General features: G+C 41.9%; 1 protein-coding gene across 5 annotated transcripts in view; it reads left to right on the plus strand.

Moving 5' to 3' along the window:
- cnot2 (CCR4-NOT transcription complex, subunit 2) overlaps window positions 1–17532 on the plus strand; it is a 187415-nt gene that overhangs the window by 73979 nt on the left and 95904 nt on the right. For 4 of the 5 annotated variants that reach the window (XM_072267459.1, XM_072267461.1, XM_072267462.1 and 1 more), the window contains one exon: window positions 7746–7868. In XM_072267459.1, coding sequence (XP_072123560.1) covers window positions 7758–7868 — 111 coding nt within the window. In that variant the 5' untranslated portion in view covers window positions 7746–7757. Of the gene's footprint in view, window positions 1–7179; window positions 7253–7745; window positions 7869–17532 lie in introns of those variants that run through there. The other variant, XM_072267460.1, reaches the window with a different exon arrangement.

Here is a 17532-nt window from a genome sequence, read left to right on the forward strand (position 1 = left end):
TTTATCAAATAATTCACATAAGGCCTTTAAAACCACATATGGTCGGACCTGGCCCTGATCATCGGTAATAGGGATGTTTCGTTTTTTGGTATTTTCTTCCCAGGATGTCTGTCTGGAACGCTCATTTAATCTGTCCGCTACTTTTACCCACTTCGTAATCAAATCTTTCCGTAATTGAGAGCAATTTTGCTTCTAGACTTCAGTCTCTGCTTTTTTGCATTTGTCTAGGTCCCAAGTTCCCCCCCAACGGCCAGTTCCCCCCCCCCCCCCCACCAATCTTTTATTTAAGCGTGCACTAAGACATCTTAGATTCTTTTCTAGCTCCGGATTCTCCTTACACATCTTTCCGAGTGGGGTGGTAATGTCCCCCTTATCCAAAGTCTGACCCATGTTTATCACTTTACTCCCGCATCCACTTCAAGGTCCTGACCTTCGCGTGGGGGATTTCCCCTTTTGACAACTGGTCTAAGGCTGGATGCAGTTTCAGTGAAATATCACCCGCCCCTCCCTGATTCTTTTATTGCAGTACTCACGTGCGAGGCGACCCCAACTCAGTCACTCGTAGAAAAGTGAGATTTTCACTAGTTCACAAGTGTACCCCAAAACGTTTTTACAGCATCCAGATGGACTGCAAGGGAGAGCCACTTGCCCTGTGTTTGGCCAAACATCTGCTCTGCCCTGTGCTGATCAATTTAATCTACACACGCCAACCCCTCCTACGCCAATTAGAATGGTTACCAGCTTCAAAATGTAATAGGTTACTGCCACTAACCCACTGACCAATTTGCTGTAACACACTCAAAGAAAAATGTAATAGATCACTACCAATGATCTGCTGCCCAATTTATTAGCACCGGCAGGCTTTAATACTCACAATACTTCGTCGGGGATTCTAACCCCTCATTGAAGTCCCGGACCTCCAAAACAAATCCTGCGTGTTGGCCCCTGGCCTCCGAGTCCCTGACTCCCCGTTTTTCGGACACTATCTCTCATACGAATTCTCTTATCAGAAATCAATCAACGTTAAAACCACTTACCCTCGTGGCCTCTACTGACTGTGGTCCGTGGAGTCTGCTGAGCAGCTCAGCAGGAACCCTGAGGGGAACAAGCAATCAAAGGAGATCATGAGAGGACCGGGGGAAAGTCACCCCGTGGGCCCGTCCTTCTCAGCGGCGTCCAGTGGATGGCTAGTTCACCAGGGTCGCTGGAGGCCCCCGTTGGGACTCCTGGCTGGCTCGCCAAATTGTCCTTACCGATTCGTTATTCAGTCGGAGAAAACACTCAGAGGCCACGTTTTCACTTGATCAATTCTTTATTTAATTTGATCCGCGGAGAGGTAACCATTATACGCATCTACAGCGTCTGGCAATCAACTCTGCTTAGCACGAGTACAAGGTTACATTTATATCCAGAAAACAGGTTTCAGTTAGCACCTGCTTCCCCTGTTCATGCTTGTGATTGTTTGTGGTTAGCAATTTCGTCATGGTCACAATAGCTTCACGTGCAGATGTACAGGTCAGTAAGCACCTTTATTCTAAGAAGTGAGCATGCGGTTGCCATATCCTAACCGTGTCCGGTTCTGTTGTCTTGTTCCCGCCCCTGCTATATTTTCCAGGTCACATACACCATTGAACCCTTCCTATCCTGTACTCTAACCCCCTTTCCACTTACACAGTAGGTGATAGGCCAGTTGTTTGATGGTGATGCTCCTTTGTGAGAATCCTTCATTGAGTAAAGTCCTTCCTTGAGTTAGCCAGTCAGGGTGGGAGCCTGCTTCAAGCAGCTGGTTCATTTGAGTGACCAGCCGTGTATGTATTGCTGTTAGTTTCTTCAGCAATAGGTATGGATAATGTCAGGTCCTGGTGATGTTCAGTTCTTCATAGTTAATACGCATTGTTGGACATCTACTGCTGTGAGGGTAACTGGTTCTTCCTTTGGGAGATTGCAGAGGCTCACTTGTAGGGCTTTCAGCCATTGAGCACTGGCATTATGTGATGCTTCTTTCTCCCATATTCTCTTCCAGTACTCAGTTGCTGTTTTGATTGGTTCAGTTACTGGCATGTTGTTGCTCTAGTGCAAATACTTTTCTTGGTTCTTTGGAAATGAATGTGTTTATTCGCTTGGCCCCTGTGTCTTTAGTGTACTCTGTAGTCTTGTAGCCAGAGCTGTTAACCATTGCTTGGCAGCTGCCAGGGCTTCGGCTATGGAAGTATCTCTGTACTTCCTTAGTAGCTTCTTTGGTCTTACCACCTTTCTGCAGCTCAGTTAGTCTGCTGATCTCTACCCTTGTGGTTTTCATCGTGGCTTCCAGTTGTCATCTGAAGCGTTGGAGAGAAGGCATGTTATAGCAGTACTCTCCGCTACATTTCATTTTTTAGTCCAGCATTTCTCGGAATGCTACCGCCAATGCATATATCAGGTTGTTGGTCACAGTTATGTTGGAGGCTGTAAAAGTGCTTCATTGGATGTTTCTAGCATGCTACGTGATGGAATTTTATCACTAATTCTGGGGAGCTGATTTTGTTGATTGACAGTCATCTCTATCATCTCTGATGAGACTATCATCTCTGATTGCAGCAGCCAGCGTAGAGATGTCCCGAGGTGAGGATCGAACTTTCATTTCCCATGTGCAAGGTGATGCAAGGTGACTTTGTGCCGTTTGTGAGTTGTGGAGGTGGGGTTGGAACTCGTATTTCCCGATCTGCTCAATTCTGTGGTGACGTTGCAGTGGTGCATTGTGATTGTACGTCTTCCAATTCAAGATCTAATAACAATCCTCTGTTGACAATGTTTGATTGCTGGGTAACCAGTTGTTTTTTGGTGAATGTGGGCGATGGTCTTCATTGTTGCCAGAGTCCCTGCCTGTGCTTGATGTATCCTTTCATTTGGGTTACTGTTGAAGTCGCATTCTATTAATTCCATTTTCTCCAGTCTCATCCATTTATGGTTTGTTCGGTAGCCAATTTCTCGCCAGTGGTTCCAATTCCCCAACCATTGGCGCGGACCATAACCGTAAGACCATAAGACAATAAGACAAAAGAGCAGAAGTCGGCCATTCGGCCCATCAAGTCTGCTCCGCCATTTCATCATGAGCTGATCCATTCTCCCATTTAGTCCCACTCCCCCGCCTTCTCACCATAACCTTTGATGCCCTGGCTACTCAGATACCTATCAATCTCTGCCTTAAATACACCCAATGACTTGGCCTCCACTGCTGCCCGTGGCAACAAATTCCATAGATTCACCACCCTCTGGCTAAAAAAAATTCTTCGCATCTCAGTTCTGAATGGGCGCCCTTCAATCCATAAGTCATGCTGTCTTGTACTAGTCTCCCCCATCATGGGAAACAACTTTGCCACATCCACTCTGTCCATGCCTTTCAACATTCGAAATGTTTCCATGAGGTCTCCCCTCATTCTTCTAAGCTCCAAGGAATACAGTCCAAGAGTGGACAAACGTTCCTCTTATATTAACCCTCTCAATCCCGGAATCATTCTAGTGAATCTTCTCTGTACCCTCTCCAACATCAGCACATCCTTTCTTAAATAAGGAGACCAAAACTGCCCACAGTACTCCAAGTGAGGTCTTACCAGCGCCTTATAGAGCCTCAACATCACATCCCTGCTCCTATACTCTATTCCTCTAGAAATGAATGCCAACATTGCATTCACCTTCTTCATCACCGACTCAACCTGGTGGTTAACCTTGAGGGTATCCTGTACGAGGTCTCCCAAGTCCCATTGCATCTCAGAACTTTGAATTCTCTCCCCATTTAAATAATAGTCTGCCTGTTTATTTCTTCTGCCAAAGTGCATAACCATACACTTTCCAACATTGTATTTCATTTGCTACTTCTTTGCCCATTCTTCCAATCTATCCAAGTCTCTCTGCAGACCCTCTGTTTCCTCAGCACTACCGGCCCCTCCACCTATCTTCGTATCATCAGCAAACTTAGCCACAAAGCCATCTATTCCATAATCCAAATCGTTGATGTACAATGTAAAAAGAAGCAGCCCCAACACGGACCCCTGTGGAACACCACTGGTAACTGGCAGCCAACCAGAATAGGATCCCTTTATTCCCACTCTCTGTTTCCTGCCAATCAGCCAACGCTCTATCCACGTATGTAACTCTCCCATAATTCCATGGGCTCTCATCTTGTTAAGTAGCCTCGTGTGTGGCACCTTGTCAAAGGCCTTCTGAAAACCCAAATACACAACATCCACTGCATCTCCCTTGTCTAGCCTACTTGTAATTTCCTCAAAAAATTGTAATAGGTTTGTCAGGCAGGATTTTCCTTTAAGGAATCCATGCTGAGTTCTGCCTATCTTGTCATATGCCTCCAGGTACTCTGTAACCTCATCCTTGACAATCGACTCCAACGACTTCCCAACCACCGATGTCAAGCTAACAGGTCTATAATTTCCTTTGCTTCCTTTCCCCCTTCTTAAATAGTGGAGTGACATTTGCAATCTTCTAGTCCTCCGGAACCATGCCAGAATCTATCGACTTTTGAAAGATCATCGCTAATGCCTCCGCAATCTCCACAGCTACTTCCTTCGGAACACGAGGGTGCATTCCATCTAGTCCGGGAGATTTATCTACCTTTAGACTATTCAGCTTCCTGAGTACTTTCTCTGTCGTAAATGTGACTGCGCACACTTCTCTTCCCTGCTGCCCTTGAGTGTCCGGTATACTGCTGGTGTCTTCCTCAGTGAAGACTGATGCAAAATACTCGTTCAGTTCCTCCGCCATCTCCTTATCTCCCATTACAATTTCTCCAGCATCATTTTCTATCGGTCCTATATCTACTCTCGCCTGGCTTTTACTCTTTATATACTTGAAAAAGCTTTTAGTATCCTCTTTGATATTATTTGCTTGCTTCCTTTCATAGTTAATCATTTCCCCCTTAATGACCTTCTTCATTTCCTCTTGTATGCTTTTAAAAATTTCCCACTCCTCTGTCTTCCCACTAATTTTTGCTTCCTTGTATGCCCTCTCCTTTGGTTTAACTTTGGCTCTGACTTCTCTTGTCAGCCATGGTTGCATCCTTTTTCCATTTGAAAATTTCTTCTTTTTTGGAATATACCTGTCTTGCACCTTCCTCACTTCTCGCATAAACTCCAGCCATTGCTGCTCTGCCGTCCTTCCCGCCAGTGTCCCTTTCCAGTCAACTTTGGCCAGTTCCTCTCTCTCATGCAACTGTAATTTCCTTTACTCCACTGAAATACCAACATTTCACTGGTAGAGGGAAGGATGAATTCAATTAAACACCAGCAAATTCTGGAAGCAAACATCACACCGTCTTTTAAAACAAAAGCGCTGAAGATGAAAAGAGGATGGCTTCTGAAACAGGATAATGATCCTAAACACACCTCAAAATCCACAATGGACTACCTCAAGAGGGGCAAGCTGAAGGTTTTGCCATGGCCCTCAGTCCCCTGACCTAAACATCATCAGAAATCTGTGGATAGACTTCAAAAGAACAGTGCATGCAAGGCGGCCCAAGAATCTCACAGAACTAGAAGCCTTTTGCAAGGAAGAATGGGCGTAAATCCCCCAAACAAGAATTGAAAGACTCCTAGCTGGCCACAGAAAGTGTTTACAAGCTGTGATACTTGCCAAAGGGGGTGTTACTAAGTACTGACCATGCAGGGTGCCCAAACTTTTGCTTTGGGCCCTTTTCCTTTTTTGTTATTTTGAAACTGCAAAAGATGGAAATAAAAAAGTAATCTTGCTTAAAATATTAAAGAAATGTGTCATCTTTAACTTTAAGCCTTTTGGAAATCAAGTCATCTTTTTCTCGCTTAGCTATTCACAGTAACAGAAATTTTGACCAGGGGTGCCCAAACTTTTGCATGCCACTGTGTGTAGGAAGAAGATTCAAACATCAGAGACGCAGAGAGACTTAGAGTCCTTGTGCAGGACTCAAGGTTAATTTACAGTTGGAGTCTGTGGTAAAGAAGGCAAATGATATGTAGGCATTTATTTCAAGAGGAATAGAATATAAAAGCAATGAGATAAAGCCTCAACATTATAAGACACTAGTCAGACTGCACATGGAGTATTGCCAACAGGTTTGGGCCCCATATCTGCGGAAGGGTGTGTTGTCATTGGAGAGAGTCCAGAGGAGGTTCTCAAGGATGATTCCAGGAATGAAGGGATTAACGTGTGAGGAGTGTTTGGCATCTTTGGGCCTGTACTGACTGGAGTTTAGAAGAATACCGGGGGTGGGGTGGGGGATCTCATTGAGATCTACCAAATGTTGAAAGGTCTAGATAAGGTGGATGTGGAGAGGACATTTCTTCTGGTGGGGATATCCAAAACTAGAGGGCACAGCCTCAACATTGAGGGGCACCCGTTTAGATCTAAGGTAAGGAGAATTTTTTTAAGGCAGAAAGTGGTGAATTTTTGGAGTGCTCTGCCACAGACTCCGGTGGAAGCCAAGTCTATGGGTATATTTAAAGTGGAACTTGATAGTTTCCTGATTGGTCAGGGCATCAAAGGATGTGGTGAGAAGGCAGGTGTAAGGGGTTGAGTGAGTTCAGGAATCAGCTATGATGGAATGGCGGAGCAGACTCGATGGGCTGAATGGCCTAATTCTGCTTCTCTGTCTTGTGGTCTTCTTGCTCTCGTCACTCTCATCCGGAGGTTTTTGTGGGTAGATAAATATAATTTTGTGTTTATGTGTGTGCGTGTGAGCAAAAATTGAAATAAAAAAAGTTGTGAGGTAGTGTTCATGGATTCATTACCCATTCAGAAATCGGATGGCAGAGGGGAAGAAGCTGTTCCTGAATCAATGAGTGTGTGCCTTCAGGCTTCTGTACTTCCTTCCTAATGGTAACAATGGGAACACCGCATGACCTGGGTGATGGGGGTCCTTAATGGTGGTTGCCACCTTTTTGAGGCATTGCCCCATGACGATCTCCTGGATACTACAGAAGCTAGTGCTCATGATGGAGCTGACTAAGTTTACATCTCTCTGCAGCTTACTTCATTCCTGTGCAGTAGCTCCCCCATACCAGGCAGTGATGCAGCCAATTAGAATGCTCTCCATGGTACACCTGTTGAAATTTTTAAGTGTCTTTGGAAACATGACAGATTTTCTCAACTTCCTCATGAAATATAGCTGCTGTCTTGCCTTCTTTCTAGCTGCATCGATATATTGGATCCAGGTTGGCTCCTCAGAAATATTGACACCCAGGAACTTGAAATCGCTCACCCTTTCTACCTCTGATTCCTCTGAGGACAGGTGCGTGTCCCTCATCTTGCCCTTTCTGAAGTCCACAGCCATTTCTTTTCTACAGTTCAGCTTCATGTCCCAAAGCACCGTATCTATAACAGTATGACGAGGTGGTTCAACACCATCTTTTCAAAAGCCATTGGAAATTCGTAATATCCACATCCTGAAGAATGGATTTTATAAATAAAATATTCTCAACATATTTTTCTTGGGTATTGAATATCATAATGGTTATTTACAACATTTGTTGAACTTCAACACAGTCTTTTCATCTTGGCTTTAATTGGAAGAGAGCATTTTTGCTGTTCATTGCTAAGGTCAAATGATGGTCCTGGCAGAATCTCTTTCAGCTGACAGAACGCATGAGCTGTGAAGAAGCACATCAGCATAAGATGAAAGCACTTTGGGTGGAAGTATAATATTTTTCATGTAGTTCTTTTAATTCACTCCACAACATGATGATGAAAATGGAAAAACAATATTTCTGTGCTTTTCGATATAGGTGACAAACAGCATGTTTGGTGCTGCAAGAAAGAAGTTTGTAGAGGGCGTGGAGAGTGATTACCATGATGAAAGTCTGTATTACAGCCAGTCTTCAATGTTCCCTCATCGAACAGAAAAAGATGTAAGTAAATGTTATTACACCTAGAATTAAATGCTTGCAGCAAGCATGTCCTGTAAAATATATTTTAATTAAGCTTACTACATGAGTGCTCTTAAATGATCACTTTTCCACAAGGTACCTAGTGCTATTTTTGATTTTGTCTCAAGCAGCTGCATATTTTACAATGCACGTAGTATAGTAGTTATAAGGAATTACCAGTAAATGTAAGTGGCCTTCATGATGGAAAATTTTTAAATGGTTCTAGATTTGCTGTACTCAGTATACATCTGTTACTTGACTTGGAGTGCACCTAGTTATTGATTTATAATATGCAGTCGTAATCCAATTTCTGTTCCTCTTCCTGAGGTATTCCTCATGAAATCTTCTCTTGCATCTCTCTTATTTTCCTCAAAGCAATTCTTAAGTACTGTTTGCACACCTACCATTTCAAAATCTTTAAAAAGCTTGAAATGGCCAAAGAGAACATGAATTTGTGGATATTGAGTAATCCATTTGAATGTTTTGAGGAAGCATGATGAATGTAATTTAAATGTCTGGAGACATTTTACAGCATAAATGATTAAAAATAGGACATGGAATTGGGAAATAGGAAACGAAGTGGTGAGGTCCAATAAATGGCTTCTGTGCAATGGTGTTGATCTTTGACCATGAATAGTGAGGACATAGTGGCACAACCTGTACAGCATCTGCAACATTGCTCCGGTGACTATGGTTTAACTTTTAACATTGGTGCTGTCTATGTGGATTTTACATGTAGCAGGTAGTGATATGAAATTACCTTGTCTGCCTGTGATAGCTTTGTTAGAAGTGACTAATGGACATCCTGGTGATGATAAGGTTCTGCCATCACACTTGAGACAATGTGTTATGTGGCACTGCTGGTGTCCTGGATGAGACAAATTTCTGATAGTTCAAAACCACTGCATCCCTGAGGCACTGTTGATCATTAGCAGGAGAAATCAGTTTGTAACTTTACGGCCCAGCATTTCCCCTGTTCTCCCATGTAATCATGCCGGGGATCAATCTAGTTCAATGAAGTGTGCAGAAAGACATGCATAGAGCAGCATCAGGTATTGTTAAGAGTGATGAGGGGCCAACTTAGTGGAACTATTATATAAGACTGCATGTGTTCTGCAAAGTGGAACAAAACATGCCATAAAGATAAGTAAATGATCTCAAAACCAGCAATTGAGATTAACACTCTGCACTGTAATTGCATCTGATGCTGAATGGCAATGGATAAATGAACAGCTTATAGCAGGAGAAGGCGGCTCTAAGAGTGCCTTCATCCTCATTGATGGTGGGCTTCAGCACATCATTGTCATTGTTATGTGCCATGTCGTCTGATGTGGGTGATCATGGTCTTTGCATGACCACGATTGTTCTTGGCAAATTCTTCTACAGAAGTGGTTTGCCATTGCCGCCTTCTGGGCAGTGTCTTTACTAGACAGGTGACCCCAAGCCATTATTAATACTCTTCAGGAATTGTCTGCCTGGCATCAGTGGTTGCGTAACTAGGACTTGTGATATGTACCAGCCGTCATATGATCATCCACCACCTGCTCCCTTGGATCCACATAACCCTGATCCGGGGCGGGGGGGTTGGTTAAACAGGTGCTACATCTTGAGGATTAGCAGAGGGAAGTAGCGACTCACGGGAGTTCCTTGGGTGACTATCTGAGGCCACTCTTGCTTTGCTTCCATCATAAGATCGGAAATAGGAACATTTGGTGATAATTGCTTAATGTTCAATTCTGTTCATAACTCATCATTAACTGATCAGCCTTTGCTTGGATGCAGCTCTGGGTTTCTGAGCAGCATGTAGCAGAAGTGAAAGGCAATGGTCATCTTCAATAAATGAGAGCCCAACCCCCTAATCCTTGACATTCAGTGCCACTGCAATCATAAGTTCCTCTGAAAATGAAATTGTTGGGATCACAACTGAGGCTGAGGGCCTGATCTGACTGTTTCCAGTCTTCATGTCTGTGGGCTCTGTGATGCTTTACTCCGCGATGTGATGAACCGAGGCTGAGGCTGTGCCTATGGACTCACATTCATTCTAAATGCTACTTGCTTACTTTTGTTGTTTGCATGATTGTTTTCTTTTCCTCTGCGCATTAGGTGTTTGTTAGTCTTTTTTTATGGGTTCTTTTGGCTGCCTGTAAGGAGACGAATCTCAAAGTTGTATATCATATACATACTTTGATAATAAATGTACTTAGAACAATTGACCAGGATCTCAACTGGATTTACTACATAAATTCCATGGCTGTGAAGGCAGGGCAGACACTGGGGAAGTGACTCATTTCCTGATACCTCAAAACTTTTCTTCGGAATACAAGACACAATTCAGGAACATAATGGATTAATCTCTACTTGTCTATATACATCGAGTGCCATCAACTCTTATGGAGCTTAGCACTATCCATGACAAGGTAACATGATTGATACCCTATTAAACACCATAATCATTTGTTTCTACTACCACTAAGATATCTAATACTGTTAGCCATGCATTTAGGGTGAAAAGAAAGTAAGTTCAAAGAAGATATGCAGGCAGAATTTTTACATGGAGAATAGTGGGTGTCTGGAATGCACTGTCAAGGATAGTAGTGGTGGCTCCTAGATAGGCATATGATCCATAAGACATAGGAGCACAATTAGGCCATTTGGTCCTTCGAGTCTGCTCCACCATTCAATCATGGCTGATCCTTTTTTACCCCTCCTCAGCCCCACAATTTTTCCCTCAGTGCCTGCAAAACAAAAAGGCTTGTCCTCGCCTCCAGGAAGAGGGGTAATATTCATGATCCTGTTTGCATTAACTGTTTTGAGGTCAAGGGGTTGAGAGCTTCAAGTTCCTAGGAATGAATATCACCTATAGCCTGCTCTGATCCAACTACGTTGACCCCATGATAAGACAGACAGACAGACAGACACACACACACACACACACACACACACACACATATTCATAGCTAAAGAATATTGTGTTTGGGTTGGTCATTTATTCTCTTGGGACAGTTCCATTAGCCTGTTGGATCCTGGATGATCAGTCAATTTACTTACTATTACTTTATAATAGGCTTGCATATCAACGATGTAAATAGCTCGAACACCACATCCATGGTTGACCTGGCCAACACAGGCCTCGTATCTGCATCACTTGATACTTTGATGTTAGAAAAATCATCAAAGGGGAGTTTCAAATTTTCCCTGCCTTTTGCATGAGAAAGAAACATACCCTGATTTAATTTCAAAATGACCTCACACTAATCTTGCCTTCTCACTCTGTATGTTCCCACAAGTAAAAATAATTCATTTGTGTCCCCCATTGCATAGTTTTATCATTTGAAATTCATCATTAAATCTCTGGTATATTTCTGGGTGAACCTGTGTTGTATTATATCCAAGATGGGTATTGATTTCTTGAGTTGTAGTTGGACCTCAGTTGCTGGAAAACCAAACCAAAAACACAAAAGGGTGGAGATGCTCAGCAGTCCAGTGGCAGCAGTGACCCTTCATCGGGACAGCAAAAGAACTAATGAAGACTCCTTGACCCAAAACGACAACCCTACTTCTTTCCCCATTGACGCTGATTGATCTAATGAGTGCTTCTAGTATCCTAGTTTGTTAAAAATGTTTTTGGTACCCAAAATTGAAGACAATAATCTACATAGACTCTGACCAAGTCAGTTTCACTTTTCTATCCTATCCCCTTTGAGGAAAGAAAATTAGCATTTAAAATATTTACACATCTTTTACAGATACCACCTAATCTTTAGAGTAGTATTTGTAATAATGCAGAAACTCAGCTAATTTAGAATAACTGTTACATTGATTGATATTATGAGTGCTGAACATTTTATTACTAAAGTACACTATAGTCTTATGAAGGTCGGAAGCCTAATTTCTACAATTGGGAGCTCACCAAGGTCAATTGTTGATTGATAATGGAATTATCTTGCCTGGAGTACTCCTGCCATTTTCAGATTGAAGCTGGGACGTACCTTAAAGTTATTTTTTTATCAGTAGAAAAGTGAGGTTTCTGAAGTGCCCTTAATTTTTACATTCAGTTATATTTTTATGAAGTAGTTACTTCGTAGTGTATCATTGTGTCTTACTATTTTTGCTAGTACCTAAATTGACATTTCCTTTTTGAATGCTCCTACCTATTACACTGGTCAATTTTTAAAGCCTTTTATTATAAGACCATAAGATATAGGAGCAGAATTAGATCATTTGGCCCATCGAGTCTCCTCCGGCATTTCATCATTGCTGATCCATTTTCCCTCTCGGCCCTTATTGTTTTTCAGTTTATTATTGGAAAACAATAGAATCAACGAGCTGTACAGTATCAGGACGGACCATTTAGTCTGACTATCCATGCTGACTGAGATGCTCTTCCTTGCTATTCCCCATTTTTCTGCATTGGGTCTCTCTAATTCTTCCCATCCATGTACCTGTCCTGTACTGTAAATGTGCCTACTCTGGCAGATACAATACACTTCTTTCATCTTAAACCTGTGCTTTCTAATTTTAGACTTTCTATCTTGGACAAAATACTATTGACTCTCCTTATGTCCTTCATAATTTTAATAAATCGTTGTAAGATTACACTCAGCCTCCTGTGCTTCAGTGAGAATAGTTCCAGCCTATCCAATTTCACATTTTCATAGAAGTCCTGTATTCCAGTCAACATCCTGGTGCACTCTTTCAAACACTGCCACATCCTTTCTGTTGTGTGGTAAGCGGACTTGCACTCAGTATTCAGGTTGTGATCTAACCAATGTCTTCGACAGCTGCAACGTGATATCCCAGGAGGATGAAAGGATGTTACTTAGGCTACAACTCCACCAATCTTGTGTCTTGTGTTATCAACAAATTTATCGGACCCCCTTATGTTCTCATCCATAAAGATCTTGTACTGATCCCTGTAGTACACCATTGGTTACAAATTTATGGTCAGAAAATCTGTCTCATGTCACCAAGCCAGTTTACATCCAGTTTGCCAAAACATCCTGAATCCCATGAGCCCCAACTTTTTCAACCAGCCTACCATGTAGGATCTTGTCAAAAACCATACTAAAGTCCATGTGTTGCCTTCATCACTTTTTTTAAAATCTCAAAAAAAAACTCAGATTTGTGAAGTAAGATTTTCGTGCACAAAACTTTGCTGACTCCCTAATATGTCACTGCTTCTCACTAATCAGAAATCCATTCCCTAAGATTTTTCGTGACTACTCACCAACCTGTAGCCTCCCGGCTATTCACTACCACTGTTTTTGAATATGGGGAAAACCATTATGTGCCCTCTAGTCTTCATGGCTAAAGATGATGCAGAAATCTCTGTGAGAGCCCCAGCTTCACTTAACACCCTGGAAAAGGTTTTATTAGGCTCTTGGGATTTGTCCACCTTAATGTGCCTTAATATATCTCTTAAAACTTTCTCTTTCCTGATACACACATGTTCCAGATTAGCAGTGTACAGGAGAGTACTTATTACATGAATACTGAAGCAAAGTATTAATTCAGATTGCCACACCTATTCCCTGGATGCACATAAGGATGTCTCTTTTGGTGCCTGGGGGGCATAACTCTTTTCCTAACTACCATCTTGATTCTAATATATTTATGGAATGTTTTGGAATTCTCTAGTTTTGTTGGCTAGGGCCATTTCTCCCCCACCCCCTCCCAATTTTTACCCTCTTAACTGCTAACTTAAGTTCTTTCCTAATCCTCCATAAACCTCAAAAGACTTGCTTGATATCAGTTTTCCACTTCTCACACATCAAATCTACATATTCCTCTGTTACCTAATGTTCCCTAATTTTGACATCTTTGCTTTTTATAGGGACAATCTGACTTGTGAAGTCTTATTAATTGGCTTTTCATTGCATCCCGCACTACTGGATGTTGTCTCTTACTTAGATGACAGCCCTTCATGATCTCGTGCCACTGTTGATAATGGAATTTCTCTGGAGTGGATAAATGAAGAGACTATTGCATTGGGACGTGGGTGTCTTGAGAGAGGATATGGGGTGTCTTGAGGGAGGATATGGGCGAATGACCGATGGGCTAAAGTAACCCAGATGTTTTGGGGTGCTGAGGATACGAACTGAAAAGCAGTGGCAATCAGTAGTATTAGATTATTTAAAGAAGGCCAGCTGTGTGGAGGAGGGAGACTGAGGCAATGACTACATTGGGGTTGGGCAAAAGCAGATCTCAAAGCAATCAGCATTAACATTTGAGGCCTGTAGTATAGGATGCTGCTCTTTTGCAATGCCTGTAAAGATGTTCTCCCCCCCCCCACCCCCCACTGGAAGTTTTCATGTTTTATTGTTTTACAAACAATGAACACAATGAACCACAGTGGATTAAATTAGGCTTTTTTGACACTGAGGAACAGAAAAAGACTCTTTTGTGTCAAAGTGAAAACAGGTCTCTACAAAGTGAACTAAATTAATTACAGATATAAAACACAAAGTAATTGATTGCATAGGTATTCACCCCCTTTAGGTTAGTAGTTAGTAGATGCACTTTTTGCAGCAATTACAGCATTGAGTCTGTGTGGAGAGATCTCTTATCAGTTTTGCACATCTGGACACTGCAATTTTTCCCCATTCTTTACAAAACTGCACAAACTCTGTCAGATTGCATAGGGATCATGAGTGAACAGCCCTTTTCAGGTCCAGCCATAAATTCTTAATTGGATTGGGGTCTGGACTCTGACTTGGCCGCTAACTTAGTTGTTCTTAAGCCATTCCTTTGTAGCTTTGGCTTTATACTTGGGGTCATTGTCTTTGTGGACAACAATTCTTCTCCCAAGTTGCAGTTCTGTTAAAGACTGCATCAGCTTTTCCTCCTGGATTTTCCTGTATTTTGCTGCATTTATTTTACCGTCCACCTTCACAGGCCTTCCAGGGCTTGCTGCCGTGAAGCATCTGCAGAGCATGATGCAGCCACCACCAGCTCCAGTGTAGGGGTGGTGTGCTTTTGATGATATGTGGTGTTCAACTTATGCCAAATAGAGTATTTAGTGTGATGGCCAAAAAGCTCCATTTTGGTTTCATCAGGCCATAGAACCTTCTTCCAGTTGACTTCAGAGTCTCCCACATGCCTTCGGGCAAACTCTAGCCGAGATTTCTCAGTCACTGTAGCTTGTAACTCCTCCAGATTTGTCATGGGTCTCTTGGTGGCATTCCTCACTAGTCCCCTTCTAGCACGGTTACTCAGTTTTTGAGCACAGACTGCTCTGGACAGATTTACACCTGTGCCATATTCTTTCCATTTCTTTGTGATTGACTTAACTACCCCAAGGGATATTCAGTGAATTGGAAATTTTGTTGATCCATCTCTTGATTTGTGCTTTTCAATAACCTTTTCACTGAGTTGCTTGGAGTGTTTTGTCTTCACAGTGTAGTGTTTTCCAGGATACTGACTCGCCAGAAGTTGGACCTTCCAGGTACAGATGTATTTTTACTGCAATGAATTGAAATACCTTGAATGCACACAGTCTCCATTTAACTAATTATGCAACTTCTAAAATCAATTGGCTGCACCAGTGATCATTTGGTGTGTCATCTTAAAGGGGGGGGGTGAATAAATACTTATGCAATCAATGATTTTGTGTTTTATATTTGAAATTAATTTAGATCACTTTGTAGAGATCTGTTTTAACTTTGACACGAAAGAGTCTTTTTCTATCGATCAATGTCAAAAAAGGCCAAATTAAATCCACTGTGATTCAATGTTGTAAAACAATAAAACATGAAAACTTCAAGGGGGATGAATACTTTTTATTGGCACTATACATTCTTTATTGAATCAGTTGTTGTCCCTTAATACAAATATAGTTGCGTACCATTCCATCCATTTATGATTACAGTGAGATACAATTCTGCTGCTCCCATGGCACCTCAATGAAGAGCTGCCAGAAATGTATTAAAGATGTCCCATTTGGCATGGTGCTAGAACTAAGCAACACAAAGGTACATGTCCTAAGCTAGACACGAGGAATTCATCTCTACAAGTTCCATCCTGCTGTTGTTTCCTACTAATGCTATTGAGTATGCAAGCATCTGCAACAAATTGGTGAGGAAGAGCCCAATTTTAATTCTTTGGTGACATAGTGTTTGTATAGTTAATGTAATTTAGATTTTTTTAAAATTTAGAGTTTTATATTAATGCTAAATAGAGCTGTAGGTATTTTTATTTTTTTATTTTATTGATATACACCATGGAATAGACCTTTCCGGTCCTTCGAGCCATACCATCCAGCAATCCCCCAATTTATTCATAGCCTAATCACGGGACAATTTGGAGTGACCAATTAACCTGTCAACCAGTACATCTTTGGACTGTGTGAGGAAACCAGAGGACCCAGAAGAAACCCATGCAGTCACAGGGAGAACATACAAACTCCTTACGGGCAATGGCGGGAATTGAACCAGGGTCGCCTGTACTGTAAAGCTTTGTGCTAACTACTATGATACCGTGCCACCCAGCACATGTCAGTCTTGTGTCTTCATATGTTGCATGGTGCAATCAGGATATCTGATGTATTTCATGAAATAATTCCAGCCATTTAGTAATTAAACCCATTAGTCCTGAAGTGTTATTTTGATTGGAATTAACTTAAAACATCTCTGTTCACCAGTTTGGGAGCTAGGATTGTGTGTTACTAAAGTGAGGACTTAGACTTCTGATAGTGTCTTCCTTTGTTTTGTGAAGTCAGCTGAATCTGGGATTGTTTCATCAGTTCATTTAAATAGAAACTATTTTTAATAATGCGAAAAGCATTATTGACCAATTGAGACAAGCAGATATGCCTTGGGAAAATGGTGGTATACTTAAAGGATTCAGCAGATGCTGGAAATCCAGAGTGAAATGCTGGAGGATCTCAGCAGGTCAGGCATTATCTATAGCAGTAATCATCAGTCAAAGTGAGATGCTGGGAAGTGATAGGTGGATAAAATGTCATTCCACTCTTTAAGAAGAGAGAGAGGCAGAAGAAAGGAGATTATAGGCCAATTAGCCTGACCTCAGTGGTTGGGAAGATGTTGGAGCTGGTTGTTAAGGATGTGGTTTCAGGCTATTTGGAGGCACATGATAAAATAGGGCAAAGTCAACATGGCTTTCTTAAGGGGAAACCTTGCCTGATAAATCTCTTCGAATTCTTTGACGAAATAACAAGCAAGGTTGACAAAGAAGAATCAAATGTTGTGTACTTGGATTTTCAAAAGGCCTTTGACAGAGTGCCACACATGAGGCAGCTTAATATGTTAAGAGCCCATGGTATTACAGGAAAGTAAATAGCATGCATAGAGCATTAGCTGATTGGTAGGAGGCAGAAAGTGGGAATAAAGGGAGACTTTTCTGATTAGCTGCCAGTGACGAGTGGTGTTCTGCAAGGGTTGGTCGGTGTTGGGACCACTTCTTTGTATATATTATATGTCACTGATTTGGATGATGGAATTAATGAACTTGTGATGAAGTTTGCACACAGCATGAAAAAAGGCTGAGGGGCAGGTAGTGTAGAACATAGAATACTACTGCACAATACAGGCCCTTCAGCCCACAATGTTGTGCCGACCCTCAAACCCTGCCTCCCATATAAGCCCCCATCTTAAATTCCTCCATATACCTGTCTAGTAGTCTCTTAAAC

The sequence above is a fragment of the Mobula birostris genome, chromosome 9 (genome assembly GCF_030028105.1).
Source record: "Mobula birostris isolate sMobBir1 chromosome 9, sMobBir1.hap1, whole genome shotgun sequence".
In the NCBI taxonomy this organism is placed as follows: Eukaryota; Metazoa; Chordata; class Chondrichthyes; order Myliobatiformes; family Myliobatidae; genus Mobula; species Mobula birostris.